The sequence below is a fragment of the Gymnoscopelus microlampas genome, assembly GCF_963454915.1.
Source record: "Gymnoscopelus microlampas genome assembly, chromosome: 19".
Lineage (NCBI taxonomy): Eukaryota > Metazoa > Chordata > Actinopteri > Myctophiformes > Myctophidae > Gymnoscopelus > Gymnoscopelus microlampas.
In genome coordinates this window covers 47,259,064-47,285,581 of record NC_139956.1, presented here as the reverse complement: position 1 = coordinate 47,285,581, position 26,518 = coordinate 47,259,064, and the positions used below count along the sequence as shown (strand labels likewise).

The window sequence follows — 26,518 nt, the reverse complement described above, 5'->3', positions numbered from 1 at the left end:
TTCATTATTTTTTTTATATATATATATAAGTAATACAATACAAATTTTAAATGAAAAAAATAATTGAAAAAACACGGCGCCCTCACAAATTACTGTAGAAGGTCAGGATGAGTCACCAGAACCAAGGACGGATGTTTTTTGATGAATCTAACATTGAGTTTGAAGAGAAAATGTAGTTTGAAGTTATAATGGGTTCGTATAGGAAGGGGGCGTGTCTGATAAAATGAATATCAAATATCTAAATACTGAATCAAGCAACTACAAATCTGGGGGGCTCACAAAAGCCTGAGTAGACGATAAAATGATAAAGTGAAATATCCCTTTAACATCTGATGTAAGTGAAGCATTTCAGCTGATCATATCCACCAATGACACTATGTACTCCAAGTCATTGACGCCACCCTGTGGAAGAATAGAATTATACCTTATGTTGTTATGTTGTTCACCTTTGGTCTTATGTTCTGAATATATATAGAGTCAAGATGGAACAAGCCTGGCATATTTTGTTCAGGGTAGGCCTACAGATGAGAACTACTACCACCACCCTGAATGTTTCAATGTACTTCTCCCTTGAGCTCATGTATTAAACCTCGATCTTATAACGTGAAATGTTTCCGACTCAGTTTGCCTCAAGAATTACTAATTGATAAAGAATTCCATGCATGAAATCCAAAAACCTAAAAGTTGATAGTGGGCTAACATTAACAACAGCAAAACTATATCAAAAATCAGTTTCTAAACTCTCACACAACTCTCACAGTATAATCTAAGTGTCATGTATCCAGTCATATCATCACTACTTCCAAAACAAACTTCACTATTCAAAACGCTTCTGGGATGAACAGTATCACGCACAAGGAGCAACAAGGAGTGTTCTTGGGTGTGCACATGGGTTTCAACACAAACCCATGTGCAAAAACAAAGTTCTCTCTATTTTTGGATGTAAAATGTTCTATCCTTTTATGATTCTTTTCTGCATCAGGAATATTTTTGACTTGTCATTTCACACACTCAGTGTTATAGTTTTCAACCATAAACTGTTACAGTATTACATCCTGTAAGCTACATGGTGTTAATTGTCTTCATTATTTATTTTTGATAATCCTAACTCTGTTTTCTTGTCTATATTCCTTCTGTTGATTTTGAGGTGAGATCTTGTGTTCTCTATTTTGCATATGTGATTTTCTTGTGTATGAAAATGTGTGTGTTTTTTTTATCACTCTTCTCAATTATAATTTAGGCATTTAGTTGACACTCTTATTCGGAGCGACTTACAAGTGTGATATCAGAGTAAATGCCATGAACGATATAGTCAACAAACAACAAGGTAAACAGTCACCTAAGTTGGAAAGAGAACAATGTAGTGCTTAAACAAAACCAGGTTAAGCATCTGTCCAAACAACATCCATTCTAAATAACAATTAACATCGTCACTACACTACAATAAAATGTCTCGTAAAGAGACCTAAAAAGACTGTCCAATAGTTTTACCCATTTCAAGGTGGCCTTAAATTTCTCCTTGATATTGCTACATTTTGCTCAGGTAAACAAAGGGATGCTTTCTAACCTTGATGTCAGACCTACCATAGACCCCTTAACAGACGACGTCATACTGGCTGCGTGCAGCCAGTATGCGCGCAACGAAACCCATTATATCAGGTCTCGTTAGGACGCGTCTCACTAGCCAACACACACAAGAGGGGGTTGGGGTGTGCTGAAACCAGTGCACCCCGAAACAGGTTGGGAATTGATTGCGTGAAACAATCACCTGTGCGTCCAGGCTCAATGTTAGTAAACAAATAATTGGTCTATAGATCACTCCGTTAATATTCCATTTGTAACGCAAGTACACACGTGTACAAATGGTCCATTTGGTTAAACATGAAGCCTAGTGTTAGCCTGGTTCCAGACCATAGACCCCGCCCACTCTCTGAGTGGACTCCACGCAGCTTCAGTCTGATAATCAGGCTAGCCTAGTGTCCCTATTCTCTCTTCTCTGCATGCCATGATAGCCAACTATTTGGTGAGAACAGGCAAATATTTGATAGCAGAAACACAAGCCCTTACAGAGGCTGATGCACACGCACTGATTTATTTTAGCTGTTTCATAAACGATTTACTTAGGACCTATGTTCAATATGAGCGGTTGGTACAAATACATGGACCACGGGTCCATTTGGTTCCATCTGTACCCTCGCAGATTTAAATTTAGATTGTGATGTAACATTACCGAGCGGCTCGCTCGGAGCGGGGAGATCATTCTCGCAGACAGACAAACAGAACATACCAACTGAAAAACGCCACGGTCGGTGGGCAGAGATAAAATCGAGAGCTGGATCAAGAAACTGCTGGTTCTAGGCTAGCTAGGCTAATGTTAAACTTCTAGCAACATATTTTGGCTAAATGCTTATGGGCAGGTACAAATACATGGACCACGCACGGGTCCATTTGGTTCCATCTGTACCCTCGCAGAGTTTTCGATTGGGGGTGATGAGGTCGCCCAAACATTTCCAACATAATATGGGGTCGTGGTATATAAAAGTTTGAAACCCCCTGTATAGAACCCTGATGCACCCTGGTAAATTTAGTCAGTGGTGTAAACTAACTAAGTGCATGTACTCAAGTACTGTGCTTAAGTACAATTTTGAGGTATTTGTACTTTACTTGAGTATTTCCAATTTCCAATACTTTTACTTCTACTCCACTACATCCCAGAGGCAAATATTGTACTTTTACTCCACTACAGTTATTTGAAAACTTTAGTTACTAGTTACTTTGAAGATTTTGGCCATTTGAAAACAGCCGATATACAAGCTCACAATGGGTTGCGATGCGATACTTTTCTACTTTTACTCAAGTACATTTTGAATTCTGGACTTTCACTTGTAACAGAGTATTTCTACATTGCATTGTTGATACTTTTACTTAAGTAAAAACATTTGAGTACTTTTTCCACCACTGAATTTCAGTTTGAGTTTGAAGTGGTTAAATTAACATTGAGTATTTTACTGTGTAATCCACAGGACAGAAACTCCCTCAGGGAGATCTAAAGCAGGTCAACAGCGTCTACTATAGTCTATTACCAATATGAGGCCATGCAGTGAGTGAAAGTAATAAGGAATTATAAACTTAAAGGACGGTGTGTCAGTGTGTCTCTTTGTTCACTTGGCTGGCTCTGTAAATTGCTATTAACTTGCCATTAGTTGGATCTTTTTCATTGATAGAGACTCACTCAGGCGTCAGGGAGTGGGTTTTGATTTATGGCCGTGCACTGAACATTACTAACTACCAAGCCACAGGGGGCTCTGTGTGTGTGTGTGTGTGTGTGTGTGTGTGTGTGTGTGTGTGTGTGTGTGTGTGTGTGTGTGTGTGTGTGTGTGTGTGTGTGTGTGTGTGTGTGTGTGTGTGTGTGTGTGTGTGTGTGTGTGTGTGTGTGTGTGTACTTGTATTATATACTTGTGAGGACCAAATGTCTCCATAAGTATAGCAGAATATGAGAAATAGACATTGTGAGGAGCAAGATAAATGTTTGTCTTTAATGTTTGTCTTTACAAGCTCACAACGTGTCGCTTGTAGATCGGTTCATTTGGGCTCTAGGGTTGGGGTTAAAAAACGGCACAACTTGTAAAAAAAGGTATCCATAAAATCACTGTCCTACCATGTGCATGTCCTCACAAGTATAGTCATACAAACACAGATAAATCCAATGGGATTGTGTGTTTGTGTGGGTGGGTGTGGGTGTGGGTGTGTGAGTGTGAGTGTGAGTGTGAGTGTGAGTGTGAGTGTGAGTGTGAGTGTGAGTGTGAGTGTGAGCGTGAGTGTGTGTGGGTGTCCGTGTGCGTGTGCGTGTGTGTGTGTGTGTGCGTTTGTGTATGGGCCTATGTATACTGTATGCAGCGTGGCAGAGATTGCTTTGCTCTGTCAACGTGCCTGGGAAGAAAAATATAAATGGAGCTGGAAAATCTATAAAGAAGTTATGATGTCATCTGTCATTTTTTACCCCTTTGATGTCCCAAGAAATGTGCCTTTAACCACTGAAGCCCTATAGGCTATATAAACCGCCGTATGGCATATAGCAAAACTATCAGATCTACAAGCTCACAACACGTTGTGATCCAACACATTGTAAGCTTGTATTAACCAATTATTTTCATGTTTTCATTCATTCATTCATTCATTCATACGTACGTACGTACGTACGTGCGTGCGTGCGTGCGTGCGTGCTTGCGTGCGTGCGTGCGTGCGTACGTACGTACGTACATACATACATACATACATACATACATACATACATACATACATACATACATACATACATACATACATACATACATACATACATACGTACGTACATACATACATACACTCAAAACGTGCCTCTTCGCGCCACATAGGGTAGGGTGTAGTAGGGTGTTGGTTTACGAAAAAACACAAAAAGTTAGAATATGGAGATAGGAGGTTTCTGCCCGACAACAACGATATACACATGCACACACATACGCCCATAAATACATATATATATATATACAACAAAATAAATTTGATAAGCAAAAATGTGATTAAAAGCCAGGGAAAGAAGTGAGTGTTGTGATTTAAAACCTTGATAGACAGGGCAGATCTAATAGAGAGAGGCATGCTGTTCCACATGCAGCCTGCAGGGGGAGCCGCCACAAAGACACGTTCAGCCCTGCTTTACGCACAGCTTCTTTGTATGATCAGCGGCAGCTTGTCAGCAGACCTCCGAGCTCAGGCTGGGATGTAATGGTGCACGAGTTCAGAAAGATACAGGGGAGCCAACCCTTTTAGAGGTTTAAAAACAAATAATACAAGCTTAAAATCAATTCTAAAATTGACAGGGAGCCAATGAAGCGAGGCCAAGACAGTGGTGAAGTGATTTGTGTTTATTTAGTGCCAGTGAGGAGGCGAGCAGCTGCATTTTCAACGAGCTGCAGGTACCTGAGTGACGACTGATCAATACCGGTGTATAGAGATTTACAGTAGTGAACCTGGACCAAAAAAAGCAAAGATTGACAGTTGTTTCTGAGTTAATCAATTAAGACCTGAGGCCGATTCTAAAAATGTCTTCTAAATCCTATAACAGTTTCCTGAAAAGAAGGTATGTTGCTGTATCAGTGGTTCTCAAACATTTTCATGTCAAGGACCCACCAAAATTATATGTATTTGGCCGCGGACCCCCGTCTCAAAATATTTAGTTCCAGGGACCCCCAGAAGCAAAGATTTGAGAATATTCAAAGATTTGCAAAAATGTTCAAGGTTTTTCAAAAATGGCAGATCTACAAGCTCATAGCACGGCATGAAGTGACAGGCTATGAGCTTGTATATCTGCTATTTTTGAATAGCCAAAGTATAAAATGTGGCTAAAATCGAAAAATATTTCCTGGTCGCAGTCAAGTAGCAGCTGAATGGAATCATAGCAATTAGCTCTGAGAATAAAGTAGATCTGGACATCATTGACAAAACAGTGAAAAGAGATTAGTTCGGAGAAAATGGACCCATGGGGCATCATATGAAGCAAGAAGAGTATAGGGCCCAAAATGGAGCCTTGAGGTAATGGTTAGGGCCAGAAGTTGATATCAGACAGGCAAGACTGAAACCAGGTTACGGTGGTAATATTGTACCTGCCAACATGATAATCAAGCTGTGAGAGTCTTATGATCTACAGTGTCAAAGGCAGTTGAGAGATCAAGTAGCACCAAAACGGCAGGGCTAGTGTTAAAACCAGGTCTCTATAAACTCTCAGGAGAGCAATTTCAGTGCTGCTTGGTTTGAAGCCAGACTGAACATTTTGATGGAGGCCATGCTTGCAGGGCGTTAACTACTTTCTCCCAAGAGTTTCGACAGGCATGGTAGCAGAGAAATAGGCCTGAAATTAGAGAGTATTAATGGAGTTATTTTTTTTTTCTTTTTGATTCAAGGATGTGCCACGGCAGCATGGACACATCCTGAGACGAGGCATGTATTAACCCATTAAGACCTGAGGCGATTCTTAACACATCGGGTGCCGATCACGGTCTGAACCGTGTGTTGACATAGTGGCGCTCTGGTGCCGTTCACGGTCTGGACCGTGATTTCAGTCTTTTTGTTTTTTTCGTTTTTCTCCGCACGGGCGGGGCTAGAGTAGCTCTGGGAGTACCCATTGTGATCTTGAGAAGGAAGGGCCAGATAGATCACCGGAAACAAAAACATGGCTTCCATCCGCTTCCTGTTTATTTCCTTCTTTAAAACGCCTATATCTCCGAACCCGTTTCCTGTGGTGAAAACCGGTCATGCGCGATGCGCGATCCCCCCCCGTTGTAACTCGCGAGGGAAATGTTATGGTTCCAGGCTGTAGCCAGGGTCCTCGCTCAACATGAATGGATTCTTTTTTTTACGTGGATTTGCTTGTCGTGGAGTCTAGAGCTTTAAACAGCAAAGCGCAGTCAATGGGGAGAATGCTGGCACCCAACGTAAGTTGTTATGAAAAAATGCTGGCACCCGATGTGTTAAAAAAAATCTAAATCTCAACAGTTTTTTGAAAAAAATCTGGAAAATATTTTTTGAAGATTTTTCAAAAATTGCAGATCTACAAGCTCGTAGCGCGGCATTCGGTGCAATAAAAGAAGCCATTGTTCTCGTGTTAATAAAAATCTAAAATGTGAAATCTTGTTGGAATAAAAAAAACATGCTTAACGATGATGTCACTGGTAGACGGGTTTCTGGACTGTCCACAGCCCTCCTATGAGACACAGACCAAGTAGAAAAAAATGGTACCATTTTATCATGAGTATTAGTGAGGACCAATTATATGAAGATACGTTGAAAATCGGTGAAGTCGTCCTTTGATGGAGTTATTTTTTTTCCTTCTTTTTCTTTTTGATTCAAGGATGTGCCACGGCACGTTTGAAGGCAGCATGGACACATCCTGAGACGAGGCATGTATTAATCAGAAGCAATACAGTTGGGTGAACAGAATCAAAGGCTTCTTAAAGAAGACTGGAGGTAATGCTATCTGAAGGCCGTGGGTGGTATTGTAACTACAGTGAGCAGTGATGGAAGAAGTACTCACTTAAGTAAAAGTATCAATATACTACAAGCTCACAATGCGTCGCATTGCGACACATTCTGAACTTGTATATATATATAGGGCTGACGTGGTTAGCATGTTTTGTAATAACACATTCACTGCCAAGGACGGAGATCTCCGGCATTTCAAATCCAGCGCTCACTGCCGTTTTTTAAAAAATCCACAAGAGGGCGCTCTAACGCAAGTTAGGAATGATCCCTCGACTCTGAAGGAATGGACGGATGTGACGTCATCCCAAAAGCAGCGGATGAATTAACCCTTTTAAGACCTGAGGAGATTCTTTAAAAAAATCTAAATCCTCAGTTTTTTGAAAAAAATATTTTTTCACGATTTTTCAAAAATAGCAGATCTACAAGCTCATAGCGCGGCACTCTAAACACTAAATATTACCTGTGAATGTGATAATAATCAAAATCTACAAGTAACTAGTATGGTATGTATAATTGTAGTGGAGTAAAAGTACAATATTTTACTCTTAGTTACTTTACACCACTGTCTGTGAGTGAGGAGAGACATATGGGGCTCACGCTGATCAAGGACAGCGGGGCACAAATAAGGAACTGGATCTATGCTTGGCAACGTGTCGTCACCACGGGGGACGTGCATAGTATCTGCAGACATATTGGTGGGAGTCAATTAAACGATATACACCATGAATTAAAAAAATAATAATAGTATTTAATATCATATTGTTTATGTCCCTCAAACGTTTTTCAAAAGATATACTCATTCCAACTAACTTCTCTCTGGCTTATAAAGCACTTTCACCTGCAATACCCCATTTTCCTGATTTGCACGTGGCGCTATTGAGCCAATTTGTATGCATGTTATCTCCTGGTTCTGAGTGGAAAAAGTTAAAAAAATAAAATAAATAAAAAACGGGAGGGATTGTACCGCTAGTGATGTCACTTTCGGGGCCAAATCAGTTTGGCCTGTTTTGAGACCAATTTACATAAAACCCCAGATATGCTGTGAAAGCCTGAGTGCTCAAACTGGGGTATTGTTGGGATAGAAGAGAGGTAGGGGAGACCAAAAACACACAAAAAAGAAGGAAAAGTTAAAATTCATGGCGTAGTCCCTTTAATTCAAGCTGTTTATGTCCCACCAAGATGTCCGCTGCTACCAAATGACACTCGTTGACGCCCCCTTCAGGATTTTTTTGTTACGCACTATAGACGGGTTTCCGAGCGACGTCATCACAGAGCAGAATGCGCAATCTGCGCATGCCTGGGGGTGGAAGGCGCGTTCGAAAATACAGCCCTGAGCGGCAGTGAGCGCACTGGCCAATACAAACTAATAGGCGAGTGTGCTCCGGTGCGTAATTTCCAAACGCACCCATAGGCTTCCCCCCGCAGCTGCGCGGTCATATTCCTCTCAATGTTTACTAACAGGAAACCTGTCTATAGGGCAGTGAACATTATGCACTGACCTGAGATCTGAAATCTCATCAGAGGAAGATGTTTTGAACCTTTTGGCAGAGTGAATGAAAGCTATACATTCATCAACTTGTCCAGCTCTCTCCCCCCCAGGCTCTAGACACGGCCGAGCCTTTCCCGTGCCAAGGAAACAGGGCACACTGTGATAGCAAGGTGGTCCGTGGAGTTCTGCCAGCATTCTGCCCAGTGATGCTGTGCCAGTTTGGCCAGTTGATGAAGGCCCACTGGGCTGCAGTGTCTGCCATGGTGACACCTAGGGACCTAGTGTGATGATTTAGAGGAGGTTATGAGCTGTGGTCTAGAGCAGTGGTTCTCAAACAGTGGGTCGGGACCAATTTGAGGGTTGCGGATCCATTTTCGTGGGTTGCGAGTGAATATCCCTTTATTTATTTTTTCAGGAATTTTCAAACTATTATTATTTAACTCATTCTGTGCCAGACTTATTTCTGGCTGTGTTTGCCCACTGACAGACATTTTCGTTTTATATACCTTTTTTCTGGTTACAGAAAATGTATATCCGTTATGATCGCTTTCTAGTTTGGGTACCGGGCAAACATTTGATTTCTCTTTTGGGTCTTGGGCTAAAAACTTTGGGAACCTCTGGTCTCGAGCATTCTACACTGTAGTCTTACGGTGTATTAGAGTACTTGTCCAACTTCGTACATGTTTGTTTTTCATGGTGTTGTTTAATTTGAGAGAGCTCATTGTATGGAGGGGTGAGGCTCTGTGGTCAGCATTATGTTTTCCTCTAAAACATGCAGCATCTTTTAATCTCTTTTAAAGAGTTAATACACCGTAAAAATCCTCAATGTTCTTTTAACTCTGAGATTGTACAGACATGGACAAGGAAATTGTACAGATGTAACCATATGGACCCGTAAGGGTCCATTTGGTTACATCTGTACAATCTCAGAGTTAGAAATTCATAAATTAAGGACTGTGTACATGCTTAATTAAGCCATTCTTGTAGAGCTTTTCATAGTATTCCTAATTGTCTTGGTTTGGTTGTTCTTGTTCAATCTTTGTCCTTCCCACTCTCTTCAGTGCGTCTATAACCTTGTTATGTTATTTATTTACATTGTGTGATGGTAGAATAATAATCTCCTTGTCTGGAGGGAAATGAGAATGCATAATGCTGATGCTGAGGAGGCTCAAACCAGCCTGATAAGAGACTGACAGGGGAGGAAGGGAGGTGGAAAGATTTGCTTAATTAGCATATCATGTTTTTTTTTTGCTTAAGCCATTGATTCCGGCGACGCATCTGTGTCATTTTAGATTTTAGCTAAAACCATTATTTTATACTTTCGCTATTCAAAAAATAGCAGATATACAAGCTCATAGCGTGGCACTCTGTGCCGCACTATGAGCTTGTATATCTGCTATTTCAAAAAAATCTTGAACATTTTGTGCAAATATTTGAATATATATTGTTAAAAGGATTTTTTTTTACTCAAATCTTTGCTTCTGGGGGTCCCTGGAATGAAATATTTTCAGACGGGGGTCCGCGGCAAAATACATACAATTTTGGGGGTCCTTGACATGAAAAGGTGTGAGCACCAACTGATAGAGCAAAACACACTGTACGTACGGTTTTCAGAAAACTGTTTGGATTTAGAAGACATTTGTAGATGCGTTCCCGATTTGAACGGCTTAATTGCCAACGAGCAGTACAGCAGCAAAGCCACACCTAATCCTATGATCCATGCCGAACAGCAGTGGTGGAAAGTAACTAAGTACATTTACTTAAGTACAATTTTGAGGTAATGGTGCTTCACTTGAGTATTTACAATTTCCAATACTTTTACTTCTACTCCACTACATCTACGAGGCAAATATTTTACTTTTACTCCACTACAATTATTTGAAAACGTTAGTTACTAGTTAAGTTTTAGATATCAATTATGATATTATAAAACGCACATTAACCACTTTAGCCCCATTTTATACGTAGAATATTTGAAAATAGCCGATCTACAAGCTCACAACACGTCGCATCGCGACGCGTTGTGAGATTGTAGATCTGCTATTTTCAAACATTTTAGTACTTTTACTTTTGGTACTTTACTGTAAGTACATTTTGATGCCAATACCTTTGTACTTTTAATCAAGTAAATTCTGAATTCTGGACTTTCACTTGTAAACGTTAAAGTATTTCTATATTGCAGTAATGATACTTTTACTCAAGTAAAGAATTTGAGTACTTTGTCCACCACTACTGAACAACATGTCTACTAATGTAGCAGGGCGCATCCGAGTACAGATCAATTTATTTGCCAATAGAGCTTGTACCTCCTCAGGGCTCCTTGAGGAGGTGCCAGGGAGGACAGCGGTCCATTCGGTTTCCTTTGTACACTCTCAGAGTTACAAATAGTACAGTGTAGATTGAGGTCCCGTGGGAAAAAAATATCACTGAACCAAGCATTAATCATAGCCCCCCCTCCCCATCAGGTGTAATACGTGAAACGTCCATCATTGTGGAAACAGCTTTAATGGCTTTACATTCACATTCAATTAAAAGAGAATTGAAGACCACATGAAGGCAATTACAGAATGTTGCAACCAGATCAGCTTTCATTCTGTCCAATTCAATTAACTTTGAGTTTCATTAGTGAATGAATGGTACAACCTTCACCCTGATACAACACTCTGAATGGTACAAACTACGGTAACCGCCTTCCATTCCGACATCTCGCCACTCCGACTAGTGGCTTCCGCGTGCGGTTAAGGTTAGGGTTAGGGTTAGGTATAGGGTTCGTTAACGTCGGAAAGGCGACATGTCGGAAAGGCGCCATGTAACCACAAACTACACCCTGATACACTCTGAATGGTTGACAACATGAATGACAACATGAATGGTACAAACTACACCCTGATACACTCTGAATGGTTGACAACATGAATGACAACATGAATGGTACAAACTGCACTGAACTTTCATTTCATTTCTGGGTCATCTGGGGACCGATCTGTCCGATCTGTCACATTCCAGCCTGATTTGCAAATTCTGAACATTGCTGGCCCACACTAACCTACCTGATCTGGTGGAGACCTGTGCTTCGAGGAGCACTTTTTCTAGTTTTCTATCAATTACACACCCCATGAAGCATTGAATTTATGGAGATTTGTTTTTTTGGTCACATTCCTAAGCCAATTACTTGATGACCGGCGGAGTCTCCAAAAATGTTTCATGGGGTGAGCAATTGATAGAAAATACGTGATCTTTTTGGGTGAACTACTCCTTTAAAAGTGACAGTTTAAGACATGCAACGATTCCGCCAACCAGCGGCTAATCCCTCACAGTCTCTTTACTTTATCTCCACTACGTCTCTGGAAACGTTATGTTTATCCCTGAATAATGACATTTTAAGCACTTCAAATGACTGTGGACGAGCCAACTTAATGATTAATCACACTTAAAGCAGACTGGGGCAGTTAATGTGGGCCTAATGATTGTGAAAATTAATATTTTTCTTTCATTATTCAGAGGTTTCTTTCGTCTTGCGCTCCGCTTGTAAAGTTTCCTTTGAGCGATGTGTGCGATCGCCTCCCTGACAATTAACCTACCGTTAATTTCAAAATTATTCTTAAGTTGTTTTCTTTAGGCCTAATTAATTAGTTTAATTATTCACCAACCGTGATCTTTAATGTGATGTTTAATGAGTGTTTTTCATCACACTGATAAGGAATAACAAATCTTCTCTTTAACATAAACAAAAGCTATCCTATCCTATATTAAAATTGGCGAATGTTTCCAACTGTATGGAGTGTCTTTGTCAACATATCTTCTTGTTTTCTTAATAGTTGATCACATTTAATTTGCCACTTTAACGAGTTACCCATAATGTTAACACAGCAGAGGCGAGACGGCAGATAGACAAGTAGTCGCATTTCACTGACATCACTGTCTTTACGAGCGCCGAGGTCCGACCAGTGGCGTAACCACTGTAGAGGCAGGACAGGCGGTCGCCTGCCCAACTAAGATCTCTCCTCCCCTAGAAACCCCAAACAACCCGAAAATGTTTTGAACTGAGCAGATTGGACCATCTGTTCCAGAGATAATGACCAAAACAGCTTGAAAACGGACACTTTCGTCTGTCTTCTGGGAATTGAAAACCTCAAGGGATGCGTCCGTGACGTATATACCATGCGACCACTTAAACTTTAGATTTCAGATGCTAGAACTTTTGACACACTGATGGAGTATATTATAGTATATTGCGGGTAGTATATCGAGATAACAGATATGGGACATTAAAAAGGATAAATTAAACAAATGGGACAGTTTATGAGAACACAAAAAAGAATCGCTACAGCCTCAGTAGTTAACCAGTGAAATTACGGTATTTTACAATACTGCCTCTCATAGAGATTGTATTGAGAGTTGCAGTTCATCGTCCTAACGGACCTCGAGTAGCGGCGCTGTCTCAAAGGTGGGCGTGAATTTGTAGGAGCCTGTGTCAGCCTGTGTGTGTCTATGGGACCGAACGACTTTCAAACTCGGCACGTGCAACGGCAAGGACTTGAGGGAGTGCGGTGCCCACCGCCGAGTAGTTCGGTTATTGTAGTAGTTGTCCAAAACCGCCGATCCAACCAATATGCCCATATATGGGCATTCCAATATATGGGCATAATACTGATGACTGCTGTGTAGACTTTCTCTGTATGGAGATACAGATATCTCCATATATGGGCATAAGAGAGACACATGTAGGCAGACAGAAACAGACATCTCCATATATGGGCACAAAAGGGGCACAGACAGACAGGTAAAACTCTGACAAAGCCCCCAACACTATGACTCAGACATATTGGTCGGATCGGCAGTGCGACGTAACTGTGAGGGCCGTGTAGTGGCCCGGACCTCTACTGTATTGAAATGGCACCATGCTGGTTTCAACGTTTGTGAATCAGTGATGATTCTCTCTCTGCCATAAGTGCAGTGGTGTAGTAACTAAGTACATTTACTCCAGTACTGTACTTAAGTAAAATTTTGAGGTACTTTTACTTTACCGGAGTATTTCCAATTGTCTATACTATAGTATACTATAGTATTCTACTCCACTACATCTCAGAGGCAAATATTGTACTTTACTCCACTACATGTATTTGAAAACTTTAGTTACTAGTTACTTTGCAGATATAAATTATTACATTATAAAACATACACCACTTTAGCCCTATGTTATACCTAGGCTATTTGAAAATAGCCGATCTCGCGACGCGTTGTGAGCTTGTAAATCGGCTATTTTCAAACATTTTAGTACTTTTACTTTTAGTACTTTAAGTATATTTTGATATCAATACTTTTGTACTTTTACTCAAGTAAATGTTTTATTCCAGACTATTACTTGTAACAGAGTACTTCTAGATTGCAGTATTGATACTTTTACTTAAGTAAAACATTTGAGTACTTCCTCCACCACTGCATTTACTCAAGAACTTTACTTAAGTACAGTACTCAAGTAAATGTACTTCGTTACAGTCCACCACTGACTATTGTATAAAACAGGTTCTTTGGGGGAAATGTTACAGAGTGATTGTCAGCGCCATGAAAAAAAACATGGTAAAGCTCTCCCACGTCTGTTAACATTTCTCCTGGGAAGAGCAATGTAGCTGTTTTATGTAATGAAGTGTGTGTGTGTATTTTAGAGTGCGCGCCACTCTAAATTGTATAGTAGGATAACAATACAAATATTTGCGACACGTTGTGAGCTTGTAGATCGGCTATTTTCAAATTGCCAAAGTATAGGTCTGAAGTGGTTTTGTAATAATAATCAAATTCTACAAAGTAACTCAAGTTTTTAAATAATTGTAGTGGAGTAAACGTACAATATTTGCCTCTGAGATGTAGTGGAGTAGAAGTCAAATTATTGAAAATTGGAAGAACTCCAGTGAAGTAAACATACCTGAAAATTGTACAGTGCTTGAGTAAATGTATGTAGTTACTATCCACTACTATCTACAGTCCAACAGTGTCATATGCATATAGATACATCTACAGTCAAACAGTGTCATATGCATATAGATACATCTACAGTCAAACAGTGTCATGTGCATTTAGATACATCTACAGTCCAACAGTGTCATATGCATATAGATACATCTACAGTCAAACAGTGTCATATGCATATAGATACATCTACAGTCAAACAGTGTCATATGCATATAGACACATCTACGCAGCAGTCCACCGCGCTCTCAAACTGTGTTCTGTTTACATTAGTTCAGCATCAAATGCTTTGGTGCCGTGACGATATGCAAATCACTGAAAGATGGAAGAATAAACAGCCGTGACCGATCGAAAATGTGTCTCAGAATCCAATTTATCCATCGTGACTCAGTGTACAAACGTACACATTTGTACACTCTCGGAGTCAAATGAAATATGGTCCAATAAACAGCAGTGACTGATTGAAATGCAATATGTTTCTACTGATCATAATGCGTCATGTGCTATTAGTAGTCAACCTGTAGTTGAACCTCCATCAGTGAAATGTTTCACATGCGTATATAATATATAACCTCGTACCCTTTCACCTCCTTCCAGCTCTTGCAAGGGAATATGTGGCCATTCTCCTGTGAGCTGCGTTCTGTCTCTGCATTATTTACTGTAAGCGTTGTCTTTGTCAGATGGAGTCACATTAATGAATGCATGAGGAGCTGTCTATTTGGTGACCGCAGGAGCACGGGAGCGCTACAGCGAAGCTCCATTTGTGTGATTTGAATCATTCATCACACACATACTGTACCCCCACACAGATGGGTGTGTGTGTGTGTGTGTGTGTGTGTGTGTGTGTGTGTGTGTGTGTGTGTGTGTGTGTGTGTGAGCGTGCGAGTGTGAGCACATACACGTACACACACGCATGTGCATCTGCACGTAACACACACACACACACACACACACACACACACACACACACACACACACACACACACACACACACACACACACACACACACACACACACACACACACACACACACACACCCACACACACACACACCCACACCATCTAAGGGGCATTGTGAAGGAATCCCAAGCAAATCCAAAGCTACAGATGCTCTCATACATAAACCTAGATATTGACACTATCATTGTGGTATTGTCATGTTGAAGGTGTCACTTCTTGCACGGATACTCACCTGATTGTATATTCATAGCATAAAGCAAAACGGTAATGAATACATCACTGCACACGAACGTAGAGAGAGGGCGAGAGAGAGAGAGAGAGAGAGAGAGAGAGAGAGAGAGAGAGAGAGAGAGAGAGAGAGAGAGAGAGAGAGAGAGAGAGAGAGAGAGAGAGAGAGAGAGAGAGAGAGAGAGAAACAAAATGTCGTCATTACCTCGGCCGGAGGCACTCCCTCTGGTGGTCGACAGTGCAAGACGATCATGCCTTTGAGAGGCACCTCTCTGCCCTGGGGGTCCTGCTCAAAGTTCTTCCTCAGATCTGACACAGAGTGGAAAAAAGAATGGATTACACACACACACACATGCACACGCACGCATGCACGCACGCACGCACACACACACAGACACGCACACGCACACGCACACGCACGCACACACACACACACACACACACACACACACACACACACACACACACAGAAGAGACTCACAGGCGATGCGTACGCTGGCCTTGCGGCTCTTGGAGGTGCCCAGGTGGCTCCAGGCCACACACAGACACCAGAAGTCCTCTGGACCATGGAAGTCCTCCACTTGCTGACGGGACACGTTGATCATCACCTCACGCACCTTCAGCCCTGAAGACACACAGATAGACCTTTTTTTACCAGTGGTGGAAAAAGTACTCAAATGTTTTACTTCACTAAAAGTATGTAGACATACATGTACTCTGTTACCAGTAAAAAAAAAGTCCGGAATTCAAAATGTACTTGAGTAAAAGTATAAAAAAGTATTGGCATCAAAATGTATTTAAGCACCAAAAGTGCTCATTATGCAATACGTCCCATTTCCCCATTTCAAGTTTTCAAATGTATACAAATCATTTGAAAATAGCGGATCTACAAGCTCACAATGCGTCGCGAGCTTGTAGATCCGCTATTTTCAAATGGTCGAAATGTATATAGGGCTGAAGTGGTTAATGTGTGTTTTGTAATAATAATCAAAATCTACTAAGTAACTAGAAACTAAAGTTGTCAAATAATTTTAGTGGAGTAAAAGAACAATATTTGCCTCTGAGATGTAGTGGAGTAGAAGTAAAAGTATTGAAAATTGAAAATACCTCAACATTGTACTTAAGTACAGTACTTGGGTAAATGAACTTAGTTACTTTCCATCACTGCCTGTTGAATACATTCAGTTTAAAGCAGTGGTTCTCAACCTGTGGGTCGGAAAACAAACTATAGGCTATAAAAACTGGTCAAACGTTGTCAAAAACTGTCAAATAATATAAGAAAGAGGCAAATATTAGTGAAAATAGCTGATCTACAAGCTCACAATGCCTCGCAATGCTTTTTTCTTTCCTGGCAAACAGCACACCAACGATGGAGCTTGTTGCACATAACACATTGTCACCTTCTTAAACTAATTGCCTTAGTCATTTTTTGAGGAAAATTAAATTTTTGCCTAAGTCAGCTCCTCATGACACTGGCCACCTCTGGTAAAATTGCCTATCTCCTAATTGAAGAGGATCATGCTGTTCCCTCCCCTTTTCGTATAATGACCTATCTAGTGTGATTTTTTTTTTTTGGCCAAGTAACAAAAATGGCCTAAGTCTGCAGAGTAAATCAGTAAGTCAGGTTTAATCCTATTTAAACAGACAGTGTTATTTTTATGTTAATAGTCATAATTTGTAATAAACGTTTCGGGTGAAATGATTAAGACATATCATATAGTTTTGTTTGTTTTTTTGTGGAAAAAAAAATACTTAGGCCATTAGTTTAAGAAGGTGACGACATTTCACCCACTGATTTACACCTGTAAACCTGTGCGGAAAAATGTTAGAAGAAAAAAATGTTACACAGCAGAACGGTAGGTTAAGTGATATTCTTTAGTTAATAAGTGTTAAATAGCTCTATATTCTCATAGTACTCATTGCTATTGAGTGTTTGTTCAGTAACATGGGTCTCCATGTCTCTCCAGCTCTTTATTAAACCGAAAATTCATTTTTAAGACCGGGATACCAATTTTATCCAATCAGGTTAGAGAACTCAGTCAGGATACAGATTAAACCAGTGGAATTGGAAGTGATGACACAAAGAAATTAGCAGACAAAATTGCAAGTGGAACACTATAACATTTGTACTACAACTTGTAGATCTACTATTTGTCAGAACCACTGTTCAAAATCCTAAGAGTTTTTGAATAACCTATGTTCGCTATTTAGGCTATTATAGGCTATAGCTAAAATACAAAATGACACAGAAACTTTCCCGGTTGTATTGGGTTAATGGCACAGAGATCATTGTTTCATATCTGCACATTATGTATAATTTACTTTATAATTAGCACATCATCTCAAGTGCTGAATTCAACTGAGGGGAACGTTGAAAGACAGAACATTAATGGACAAACAATGAGAGTATTACATTATCAAAGCACAGCGCACTGGGATACATTTCTTCCTCAGCAGCTTGTGTGATATTATCTAGCGCGCACTATGACTACTACCTCACAGCACTGGAGGTAGAAACCATTAATTATGCACTTGTTCTTGTGGTGGGGGTTGTCTATGGTTCGGTGTTACCCATAATGCAATACACAGCAGCAGACAGCAGGCCAGGCATGGATTGTGTAGCAGAATTAGCCACTGACACCACATAATCACATCACCACTCACGTTCAACACAACAGCCAGGCAGCATGCTGAGGATAGTTTGGTGGGTGCACACAATACACTATAGCGCTACAATGAACAACATTTGCTAGGTTTCCAGGGCAATTTCTTTCCATAACGAGTAACCAGTGGTGTAAAGTAACTAAGTACATTTACTCAAGTACTGTACTTAAGTACACTTTTGAGGGATTTTCACTTTACTGGAGTGTATTTCCCATTTTCTGTAATTTTACTTATACTCCACTACATCTCAGAGGCAAATATTGTACTTTTACTCCAGTACAATTATTTGAAAACTTTAGTTGCTAGTTACTTTGCAGATATACATTTTTACATTATAAAACATACCTTAACCACTTTAGCCCTATTTTATACATAGGCTATTTGAAAATAGCCAATCTACAAGCTTACAATGCTTCACATTGCGACGCGTTGTGAGCTTGTAGATCTGCTATTTTCAAACATTTTAGTACTTTTACTTTTGGTACTTTAAATACATATAAATACCAATATTTTTGGACTTTTACTCAAGTAATTGTTTTAATTTGGGACTTTTACTTGTAACAGAGTACTTCTACATTGTAGTATTCATACTTTTAATTAAGTAAAACATTTGAGTACTTTTTTCACCACTGTTAAAAACATTTTCAAATAGTACAACTAGCCTATCTACATTGACACATTGTGAGCTTGTAGATTGGTTATTTGAACTATTTGAAAATGTTTTTAAAAATAGCAAAACAAATGGCAAAGACGTTTAGGGATATAAGGCACCGACTAAAATATAGGGCCCATAATGTCACACAACAAGTGGTTAAAGGTTTGGAATTCATTATTTTTTGTTTAAAGCTTGACTATATGCAAGATTTCTGGTCTGTGTGTGCACAAAGTGTGTTGTTATATTATATATATAATATAATTAAATAAGCACAAAAAAACAACAACTATGAACTGTGAACTATTCCTTTAAGTAGATTAAAGGGCCGTTCACACCAATAACTCTAACGATAACTATGTGATCATCCACACTGATGAACCATAACATTCTGTTATGTGTTGAACAATATCATCCTGCCTTTACATAGAGATGGAGTATGATTGAGTCAGTGTTCATCAAATCGTTCTGAAAGTGATCCCAGCGATATCGTTCCCCACTGTCGTTATCGTTATCATTGTGGCGTCGACTTCGCCGTCCACTTCGCTTAGAGCCATTAGTTAAATGTCATATTTATAGTGATGTGTGTTGGCGTGGACGCCCTTTAAGGCACAGTGTGAGTCATTATCAGACAATACACAGCAACACGAAGGTCATGCTTCACCTACAAGGGCTTTATTTATTTTCCAATAATGACGAGCTCAGTGGACATTATCCCTCTTTATTACCAGCTGCTTACAAATTAAATCAACATTTGACACATGATGTTGATTTAAAAATGATTTCATGTGCTTACACGCTTCTGTTTCCATAGCAACATTAAACAGAGGCAGATCACCGGTCTGTTATTGAGAACAGCAATCTGCTCTATGAGGAAATAACACAATGTCTTGATTGATTGATTGATTGATTGATTTATTGATTGATTGATTGATTGACCAATCAGCATCAAATAAAAAGGGTATTTGTAGTGATTAATGTAGTAGTTAATCACGTCTCTCCATGTACACATGGGGTAAAGATTTTAGCGTACCTGTATTCTGTGGCAGGGTGAATAACATCAAAAACGATCAAAAACAATGTCGATGCACAAGCTCACAACGACCTACACGTTGTGTAGACAGGCTGTTTTCAGCAAAGAGATTTGGTGCCTGTCTGCCTGTCAGCCTGTCAGCCTGTCAGCCTGTCAGTTTGTTTGTCTGTCTGACTGTCCTCAGGGATGCCAGCGGGCTGTGCCAGCGCCACAAGTGTGCTCTATGATCCAAGCAGCCTGGCACAGCCTGACACAGATCACCTCCCGGGCGTCTCTTCTTGTCATACTTAGCCTGGCCACAGTGGGGGGGGGGGGGGGGGGGGGTAGGCTCTATTCACAGCAGTCATATTATCACTTCCTTCACAGGTGTTACCAATGATACTAATGAAGGCTCTGTTCCATTCTGGTCAAACACAGTCAGGGTTGCTGATATTGTGCATGTTGGCTCACTGGAAACACTATACATATGGCTGCTGTGCATAGAGCCTATCGTCAGGAGGAGGGTATTAGGTTGAGGCAGACAGCCGTGTAGATGCGGGCTGACATGGCGCGCTGTGTGTTGGCTGGATGGTGGATGGATATAGCATGAGGAGAGTGCCTGACGGACGTGAGCGCATCTTCGGGGGAGAATGTTTGTGTGATGTGACATTGTGGCGTGTGGCGTGGCGTGTGGTAACGGGTCAGGATTTGGCTGAGGGCCAGACACTGACTGACACACCCTGCTAAGACAAGTGGGACACCATGCTCCCGGCAAAGATCTTCAGTCATGGTCCCCAGCTGTGTGAGTGTCACACTCGATGCACGTTATACTCTGTGCAGACTGGAGAAGCATGAGAATTGACCCGTTAAAATGCTGAGCCTTTAGTTGCATCGCTTCCCCAAATTAGTCAATTTGATTATGTAAAACAAAGTAGTCTGTTTACCAGACACTTGTTTTTGCTGAGTAACGTTCATGTGGGTGGGGGGGGGGGGGGTATTCAACATGTAATTGAGTAAAAGTATAATGATATTGTTGTCAATATATACTTGCAGTATTACTTAAGTAAGACAATTGAGTACTTTTTCCACCACTGGTCTCCGACACTATCTCTTCATCAAAGTCCTCTGCAGGGATGGATATCCTATACTGTATGTCTCTATGCCAGTTCCTCTTTGTGTATCCTTTTTCCTGCGCCCTCTCCTCTCCTCTCCTCTCCTCTCCTCCCCTCCCCCTCCCCTCCCCTCTCCTCTCCTCTCCTCTCCTCTCCTCTCCTGCAGCCCCCCTGCCGAGCTGATCTCCTTCCTTCCTCCTGTCCTTCCTCTTACCTCACCACTCTTCCTCTTATCTCTCCATCTCTGGGTATCAGCCTTTCAGTTGAAGTCTCCGGGCACAGATATCATCCCCTTTGTCCCACCTTCCTGTGTGTGTGTGTGTGTGTGTGTGTGTGTGTGTGTGTGTGTGTGTGTGTGTGTGTGTGTGTGTGTGTGTGTGTGTGTGTGTGTGTGTGTGTGTGTGTGTGTGTGTGTGTGTGTGTGTGTGTGTGTGTGTGTGTGTGTGTGTGTGTGTGTGTGTGTGTGCGCGCGTGCGTGCGCGTCATCCCCTCTGTCCCATCTTCCTCTCCCCTCCTCTTCTTTCACCGTGTTCTCCATCCATCTGTCCATCTATCCTTCTATCACTCTTCATCATCTCTCTATCACATTTCCAGGAGGAGATTCTTTGTCAACAGAATGCCTTCATAAGTAAGACTAATCCTCCATAGAGTAGAGTGTGTTATAGTTGTCTCTGTGTCTCACTGATGTTCCTGTCAAAGACCGTTAGTCACTGAAGTACAGACAACACAACTATCTCTATGGACTGAGTTTAATATTGTTTCATTACTCACTGAAATAAAGAGTTTTTTTCAACTTATGAAAGACTGTTCTCCATGGTGGCAACGGTCTCTGTTCTCAAACTCTCGTCCTTCACCAGTTCCTGAGTTGGGAAACTGGCAGATGTGGCAGATCTCACATTGTACGATAAAAAGAAAGAAAGACTCTAAGATGACAACAAACTGTATCAAACTATTAGAAAGTAATTATAAGTGACTTACACATTAAGACCTGAGACCGACTCTACAAATTCCTTCTACACTTTTTCGTGCCAAGGACCCCCAAAATTATATGTATTTGGCCGCGGACCCCATCTGAACATGTGTTGTGGCAGGGACCCCCAGAAGAGAATAGTCTGTGTTAAAACATTTCAAAATGATTCGACATTTTTCAAACACTTTCGTGATTTCAATTTTTTTTTCAAACATAGCAGATAATTGTACAAGCTCGCAGAGCGGCACAAAATGACACGCTGTGAGCTTGCATATCTGCTATTTGTGTGAACTAACGTGTGTTGCTATATATAGCCTATAGCTAAAATCTAATATGACAAAATAAATAAATAAAGATAAAAGAAGAAACAAATTAGGCACATGCGCATGAAGCGAGCAAAAGGTAATTTATTGTCTCATAAATTGGCGACGGTACAGAAAACATGCTTTTTTTTGCACTGAAGTTGGAGAACGGAGACCACTGCCAATTTGCCACCATGGAGAACAATCTTTCATCATTTGAAAAAACGTCTCTACTTCAGTGAGTTATGAAAGCTGCGGTCCCTGAAGTACAGACAGCTAAACAATCGTCATGGGCTGTTAACATCGTCTGTGGCTGGGCTAACACATAGCGGTAGGCTACCTAATGCCCAGGACTCTTGTTGTATTTGCCATGTTTATACCAGCACTCCCTTATGTGCTTTGGTACAGATCCAACAGAAGACTTTCAGGAACTGCATTAACCCATTAAGACCGGGAACGCATCTGTGTCATTTTGAGATTTATTTTGCTATTCAAAAATAGCAGATCTGCAAGCTCGTAGCGCGGCACCGAGTGCCACGCTATGAGCTTGTAAATCTGCTATTTTTTGAAAAAAATGTAAACATTTGTGCAAATCTTTGAATATGTGTATTTTTTTAAGCGACATTTTTCACTCAAATCTTTGCCTCTGGGGGTCCCTGAAACAAAATATTTTGAGATGGGGGTCCACGGCCAAATACATATAATTTTGGGTGGTCCTTGGCATGAAAATGTTTGAGAACCACTGATGTAGCAACATACTGTACATTTAAAAAAAAATATATATATGATTTAGAAGACATTTGTAAAATCCCCAGAAGAAAAAAAAATGAATTACAAATGGTTGCTTTGAAAACAAATGATCTATATTCAAAGATTTGCAAAAAAAATCCCCCACAAAAATGCAGATCTACAAGCTCATGAGCTTGAACTGTAGATCTGCTATTTTTGAACAGCAAAAGAAATCAAAGAATGACGTTCCCGGTCTTAATGGGTTAAAAATAACATTTTCATATTGTTCATAACTTATTCAGTGTCTGTGGAGACTTGATACATCTTCCCAAAATCTAGAAAGCTACAGTGTGTGCTTTCCTACGGGGAGGATAGTGAATGAATAGGGACCGTTTCAGAATATCGTTGCTGTCGGGTGGAACACATTTTATGTCCAAATGTTCCTTTTTTGTTGTTATTTTAAAATATTTTATAATAGTGACAGCCGATCTACAAAGCCGATCTACAAGCTCACAACGCGTCGCATCACGACGCGTTGTGATGCACTATAAAATCTTATGGTGACCCCTCATTCTAATTAATGAACAGTCCCCCAGTGACTAAGTGGAATCCACACAGTAAAAACTTTTGGGTCCATGTTTACACTCAGAATGAAATGAACATTGATTAATTGACTGTGCAGCTGAGCCCTCTCTGCTCATGGTTTATGAAACAGATAAAATGAATGTTGACTTGAATTTGTTAAAAAAAATGTAATAAACTTTGCACCTTGTTGTTAACAATGTTATCAAACAGTGTGATCAAAGTTTGTTTTGCTATAACATAAGCCGTTTTAAGATCCAAGGGAACAACTCAGAATTAACGGACAGACAGAATTAGAAAACTTGAAGATTTGAGTGTTAAACATTCAGAACATTCCTCTAATCTAGGATGTTTAGCTTTGTGAGAAATAACTTAATCCTTTAATCAACTCTCCCTTGCTGAACTCATTGTCATCACACACAGTAATCTGCACAGCTACTGTATATGAGGATGTTTAATTAGGACAATCTGTCCAATGCTTACAGCTCCTACAATGTTCCCCACTTTAAGCCAAAGTATTTACCTTGAGTTTGAACTCAAAAACGCAGCATCTGAGCATCTATCTGCTGGGTAAAAGTATGATGTGGATCTGGGGATCCACATAGAAACAGCTCCAATATGGATCAGACATCTCCATCATCATTAACCTCCATGTAAGTTAAATATTTCATAAAAGCATAACACACACGCACGGCACTGGCACTCACACACACACACACACACACACACACACACACACACACACACACACACACACACACCCCATAGGTTGGGGGACTGTAACCATGACGACAGTCCCATCGGCCGAGCCGAACTCAGAATCTCCGTTGTTTACAGCGAAACGCAAATAATCATGTTGAATTGTGGCCAAGAGAAGAAGGGGCTTCCTCACGGTGTGCATAGGCTAATGATCATCAATGGCCATGTGCAAGTGCAGAGCGATGGCTTAAGCCACTGAGGAAAACCAAGGAGAACAGACAGACTGACAGACTGACATTCCTAAAAAGATATGTAGGACTAGAAAAAGTGCTCCTCGGAGCACAAGTCTCCGCCAGGTCAGCTAGGTTATTATGGCCTCCTGGTGGCGCTATATTAGGCCAATGTGAAAAGGGTGCCATTTCTTCTTAGGTCTTTCACGGCAATCGGACACTGCATTCATGAGTTGCGGCATTTTGTTCCAAAAATATGGTTTGCTAAATTAGACCAGCTGGTGGCGCTATAACAGGCCAATGTGAAAAGGGTGGCATTTCTTCCTCGGCCTAGTGGGAATGTGTGTGCAAAATTTCACAGCAATCGCACACTGCGTTCATGATTTGAGGAATTTTGTTCCAAACGGACCTATCCTGCAAACTTTAGAAGCCAATGTTAGCCAAGTAGGATAGAATATGAAGTATCGGAAACATCCATCTTGATCACATGACTATAGAGAGACTGTGTACCGAGTTGCGAGATTTTTTAACATAATCTGAAGGAGTAAGAGCAAAAAATGTGTTTTTCAAAACTCAGCCTCCTGGTGGCGCTCTAAAAGGCATATGTGAAAAATGCACGGCAAAGGTTTTTCCTTGGCCTCTAAGGAGTGTGCATGCAAAGTTGCACGCATATTGGTGCAGTTATAGCTAAAAACGTGAATCGGCCTGTTATAGCGCCACCATGAGGCTGATTTGAAAGTTTTCAAGTGACATTTTTTCCTGGGCCAAGTGTGAATGTACGTGGAAAATTGCACGGAAAGTGCATGCTGCGTTCATGATTTGAGGCATCTTGTTCAAAATGAACCAATCCTGCTAACTTTGGAAGCCAATCTTAGCCAATCAGGATGGAATATGGAAAATCGGACAGATCCGTGTTGATCACATGGCCATAGAGATACTGTGTACCGATTTGTGTGTTATTTGGAGAAAATCTGTAGGAGTAACATTAAAAAATATGTTTTGCAAAAGTCGGCCTCATGGTGGCGCTATGACAGGCTGATCTGAAAAATGTGGGGCAGAGGTTCTGCTGTGGCATCCAGGGAGTGTGTGTGTGCAGTTTCACAGCGACCGGGCCAACGGTGGCGGAGATTAGCTGGTCGCAGACAGAAGGACGGACGGACGGACGGACGGACGGAGGGTAAAACATACTCTCTCGCCATGCCTATCGGCCTGGCGGAGACAATAAGAGACAGTGGGGTCAACAGAGCCCGTTTTTATAATAGGCTCTATGCACAGCAGCCATATTATCACTTCCTTCACAGGTGTTACCAATGATACTAATGAAGGCTCTGTTCCATTTAGTCTAGCACAGTGCTTTCCACGATCCCCATAACTCTGAGAGTGTACACATGGAACCAAATGGACCCAAATGGGTCCATTTGGTTCCATTTGTACACTCTCAGAGTTACACACCCGTAAGGGGCCATTTGGAAGCCCACGAGGGTCCCTGGACCCCAACTGTAGACCCACTGGTGTAACAGAGTGTTTTTAGTGAGTCAACATGTGTCAGGGTGCGTAACGGGTTGGCCCCAAAAGCAGACGAGGTAGGCAAGAATGTTCAAATCAAAAGGTTTATTTAACAACCAGGGTTTCCAATAAACAGGTAAACTGAAGTAGGCATCAAGCACTAACTCAAACACACGTGACATAGGTCTACGGACCAACAAGAACACAATGTCAACACAGGGTTTTAAATAGACAGGGGAGAAACAGGACGCAGGTGAACTCAAACTACAATCAACACTGTGATTGGCTGGGGCACAACAGGACACAGGTGGAGAACATAACTAATCAAGGGTAAGAGAGACAAGACAGGAACAGCACACAAGGCAGAACAGGAAACAATACTACAAAGTAAAAGCACAGAA

The 26,518-nt window shown here is 40.9% G+C and overlaps 1 protein-coding gene across 1 annotated transcript in view; it reads right to left on the bottom strand.

The window, feature by feature from the left end:
• Positions 1-26,518, bottom strand: part of LOC311034561 (netrin receptor UNC5D-like) — a gene marked incomplete at both ends in the record, with an annotated part of 140,307 nt that overhangs the window by 47,642 nt on the left and 66,147 nt on the right. The window contains 2 exons of the mRNA XM_084042441.1: positions 15,865-15,968; positions 16,141-16,284. Coding sequence (XP_083898567.1) covers positions 15,865-15,968; positions 16,141-16,284 — 248 coding nt within the window. The remainder of the gene's footprint in view (positions 1-15,864; positions 15,969-16,140; positions 16,285-26,518) is intronic.